The sequence below is a fragment of the Sinocyclocheilus rhinocerous genome, unplaced genomic scaffold (genome assembly GCF_001515625.1).
Source record: "Sinocyclocheilus rhinocerous isolate Xijiao unplaced genomic scaffold, SAMN03320098_v1.1 scaffold1845, whole genome shotgun sequence".
Lineage (NCBI taxonomy): Eukaryota > Metazoa > Chordata > Actinopteri > Cypriniformes > Cyprinidae > Sinocyclocheilus > Sinocyclocheilus rhinocerous.
The window spans coordinates 47,318-52,167 of NW_015626354.1; the positions used below are offsets into that span (position 1 = coordinate 47,318).

The following is a 4,850-nucleotide window of genomic DNA, read 5'->3' on the forward strand; positions in this document are numbered from 1 at the left end:
TGAAGTTGCGACACGGCAAGAATACTGTTTAAATATGCTTTATATGTACAGTTGCCAGTAACACTAAGGTCACTAAGGTTACCCCGGCAACTCACTCCAGCCCACCGCCTCGAGCGTCCATGGCGGCAGACTGCTCCGCCATGCTCGATGGCACCGCGGATTCACCACAGCGGCGAGGGATCTCTGGCAGCGTGTCCCTCCTTCCTCCCGGGTTTCGGCACCAATGTAACAAACGTTCGTAGGTCGGGAAGAAGGAGGCGGGAACCGGCAAACATTTAAGATTTTAATAATAAAATAAACAAACACAAAATAGCGCGACAGCCCCTCGCGGACGACTGTCGCATACAAACAAAACCAAAACACAAAATAAAATCCAGGCCTGGTCCTCTCTCGTCTTTCACTGTTGTCACTCCTACTTTTATCCTTCCGGAGCTCCTCCCTGAGACTCGAGACCGGTGAGTGGCGCAGGTGTCGCGCATTAGCAATTACTCCACCGGCCTCACTCCGTTCCCACGGCTCTCGGCCCCGCCCCTCTCGTCACAATCACGTTCTTGGGAATTCATTTTTGATTTTCCATAAGACCATGGTGGTGTGCCAGCTCAGGCTTCTGCATATGAGACCACTTCAACTATGGCTGAAATCCCGGGTGACACGCAGTGCGTGGCAAAACAGCCAGTTGCGCGTTTTGGTGACTCTCGGATGCTTGCGAACACTAGCCCCCTGGTTCAACACAGCGATGTATGAGCAGGGGGTCTCGATGGGCAGAGTTGTCAGCAGGAAAATTGTCTCTACGGATGTGTCATCGACTGGCTGGGGAGCCCTTTGCGACGGCAGACCGGCTTACGGCACTTACAGACGAGTGCACAAGCGAAGTGGCATATAAACTGCCTAGAACTGAAGGCAGTATTTTTAGCTTTGCAATGCTTTCTTCCACTCATAAAGGATCGACACGTCCTGGTGCGAATGGACAACACAATGGTGGTATCCTATATCAACCATCAGGGAGGTATTCGTTCACGCTCGCTCCAAAGCTGGCGGAGCATTTCCTTTTTTGGACTGACAGAAACCTTCTGTCGATTCAAGCAGTACATGTTCCCGGCAGTCAGAACTACGGCGCGGACATGCTGTCCAGAGGAGGCCCAGTTCACAGGGAGGGGAGGCTGCACCCACAAACTATTCAGCTGATCTGGAGCCTGTTTGGAGAGGCGGAGATCGACTTGTTTGCCTCAGAGGAGAATGCGCATTGCCAGCTGTTCTTCTTACTGTCGAATGCGCCCCTGGAGGGGGATGCTCTTTCGAGTCGCTGGCCCAGGAAGCGCAAGTATGCTTTTCCCCCAGTGAAGATTATGTCTGAACAGATCAGTGCTGCACAAGATCAGAGAGGAATGAAAGACGGTGCTCTTGGTTGCGTAGAATTATCCCAACCACCCGTGGTTTCCGGAGTTGGTGGAGCTTCTAACAGCACCCCCGTGGCGGATTCCATATAGCAGAGAGATCTCTTATCTGAGGCAAAGGGCTCGGTATGGCATCCCATACCGGAGCTATAGAACCTGCATGTTTGGCAGGTCAGCGCAAAGGTCGAGTGCTAAACGTATCGCAACGAGCCTTGGATACAATCGCAGAAGCGAGAGCTCCTTCGATCAGAGATCTGTATAATCTGAAATGGAAGGTTTTCATTTCATGGTGTATGATGAGAAACGAGGATCCAGTCAGATGTGTCTGTCATCCTATCGTTTTTGCAGGACTGCTTGGATGCTGGACACACGCCATCTACTTTAAAAGTATATGTGGCTGCTATTTTGAGTTTGCATTTGCCGATCGGTGGACTGCCAGTAACGAAACAGCGGCTGTCACATTGGATTGTGGAAGCGATTGCATTGGTGTATGCTTCTAAGAATGAGTCCTGTCCGTGGGGAATACAGGCCCACTCCACAAGAAAGGTGGCTTCATCGTGGGCTTGGGCAAAATGTCGATTCAGGATATTTGTCTGTCTTCACAGGACACATTTGCCAGATTTTACAATCTTGAGATTCCGTCATTCGCACCGCTCGTTCTGTCTACAGCGCTTGTATTGGTGGTTGCCTGCACCTATCCACGCCCCTCCCTTTGAGCAGGGTGGTTTTGACTAGGTCCGGTGGACCCGAGGCATACCTATCATGCTAAAGCATTATATTCAGCAGTTCTCTACATGCGCTTGAGCTGCTGCTGACTGCGGTAAGTGTGCTGATGAATATCTTATGTTGGAGTGACAAGGATTATGTGTTTATTCTCTCAGTTATGTCGTGATATATATGATATATGCTGATATATGCTTCTGTGACATATATACATGTCACAGAAATCAGTTAATTCTCAGCACATAGAGATTCTTTCACCTAGATATCACACTATAGAGATTGTGTCTGTTCCCCGAACTAGAAAATACGAAAACCGTCCAAACCAATTTAAGAGTAACAATTTAATTGATGTTCAACAAATAAAAAACAGATGTAATACGGATAAACAAATGATAAAGCTTGGCTTATTGAATATCAGGTCCCTTTCTATGAAAGCACTTTTTGTAAATGATATGATCACTGATCATAACCTAGATGCCCTGATAGCAACAGACTCCGGCGCGGATCCGCCCTCAAGTTGGCAGCTCCGCTGTACTGTCAGACTCTGTTCGGTCATTCGCCCAGAATATGCCCCGCCTCCGGACAGCGCACTGTCAGTTAGCGGACTCATTATGGACACTGCGCTGATTAGCAATCCGAACGCGGTTTTATTTTTTACCGATGCCATCTCAGAAATCCTCCTCAGAGTGGAGAAGCTGCGGCCGGCCAGGTTGAAGAAGACTGAACTCGGTAAGAATACTTTTAAAATATGCTTTATTTGTACAGTTGCCAGTAACATTAACATTAATAAAGTTGTTAATTGCTTTGTTGTAGTTTTTAATTTTTGAAATTGCGTTGTGGAATGTCCAGTTAAGGTTAGCTCTTTAGCATTATTAGCATTATCATAGATTTGAGTACGTTAATAATAGGCCTATTTGGATGGGATCTCCCTCCTTTGTGTGAGACGGGTAGTTTAGTTGGCTATCCGGATTTTAATGTATATGTAACATTAGGTAATTTTTCATCCCTCTTTAGGAATAACTGCAGGTGAGAATAAACTTTTTTTTTTCATTTAAATTTGGTTGTAGAATATTAGTTCAAGTCTATTTTTATTTATATTTCGACAAATATATTCCCCACCTCTCCTCGTAATGTTGTTTTAGTACATATGAAATAAACTAGCGGACTCATTACGGAGGCTTGGCGGATTCGCAATCCGAACGCGCTTTTTTCCAACATTATGAAGCTGCCTGCCTATCAGTGAACACTTTCTTTGAGTTTTGGAGTCATACCAAACATCAGTGTTGGGCTCGTTCATTGAGGCGTATTGTTAGTCATGTGGGAGTGGTAAGAATTTGATAAAAGTGCTTGGTACATGTTTGCTGTATAAGCTAAACTATGGTGAAATCGTAATGTGCAAATCGAGTATAAATACAAACGTATTGTCCGCACACTGATGTAAGGAGTAGGGTGAAGCTGCAGGCCCAGGGGCCCAACTGCACACTCAGACCTGCATGCTCAGACCAGACCAGCACTCCCAGAACTATCGTTTTTTCAGACAGTGCCACCTGCTGTTTGGAAGATTATCTAACCTGATTAGATAAGATTACCTAACCTGAATTCAATTGCTGATAGATTGCAATTTACACTATTTTTCTACTATAAAATATTACGCTATGACTGAATGCATTATTATATAAAATATTACACATACTAGGTTATGATTTAATGCATTAAATCTGGTTTATTTTTATTAATTGTATTTGTAAATATAAATTGTTCAGTTACTTAAATATTTTCATAGTCATTTATTGTTTTCTTAATTATTAAGGATTTATCACATTCTTTAGTATTGAGTTAGGGGATGAACATTAACTCTATATTTACATACAATAAATTATAGTGCTCGGAGTCATTTTCTCACACCAAACTTTATTTTTGTATTCTTTTTCATGAGGTCCTACAAGTCATCGAGCTGTAAACAATGCAGAGAAAAATGGTGAAAAAAATAATTGGGTTAATAATGTATATACTACATATTAAATAACATAGAATAAAATAAATGCTTTACATTCTTGTTGGGGAGATTTTTCATTTCTCGAGCAATTCTTCTGTCAAATTCCTCAACTTCACTAAAAGAAAAGATAAATGCTGTTGTCAGAAATGTTGTGTAACACAAAAATCCAACAGTTTTTGTACAAACAAAAATTGAAAACATACCTTGAGTGATAAGTGGGGCCCTGGAGGAACATCTCTTCAGCCTCCTGCCAAGACAAGCCCTGCAGCTCGCAAAGGCCATGAATGATGGCCTGTACAAATAAACCAATTAATAAAATAAAACATTCACACACTGCAAATATTACCTTCATGCTGGACCAATCTATTGAAATGTGCCTGCAGATGCGTTTGCACTTTTGCCAACCGTGTTGGTTGGAAAACTGAGGCATCACAAAATGTAGTTCAAGTCTATTTTTATTTATATTTCGACAAATATATTCCCCACCTCTCCTCGTAATGTTGTTTTAGTACATATGAAATAAACTAGCGGACTCATTACGGAGGCTTGGCGGATTCGCAATCCGAACGCGCTTTTTTCCAACATTATGAAGCTGCAGGCCCGGAGGCCCAGCTGCACATTCAGACCTGCACATTCAGACCTGCACGCTCAGACCTATCGTTTTTTCAGACAGTGCCACCTGCTGTTTGGAAGATTATCTGCAGGCCCGGAGGCCCAACTGCACACTCAGACCTGCA

General features: G+C 43.8%; 1 protein-coding gene across 1 annotated transcript in view; it reads right to left on the reverse strand.

Moving 5' to 3' along the window:
- Positions 1 to 3,997: 3,997 nt before the first annotated feature.
- Positions 3,998 to 4,850, reverse strand: part of LOC107711557 (PWWP domain-containing protein MUM1-like) — a 2,467-nt gene continuing 1,614 nt past the window's right edge. The window contains 2 exon segments of the mRNA XM_016516547.1: positions 3,998 to 4,071; positions 4,168 to 4,228. Of these exon segments, the coding sequence (XP_016372033.1) occupies positions 4,057 to 4,071; positions 4,168 to 4,228 (76 nt within the window). The 3' untranslated portion in view covers positions 3,998 to 4,056.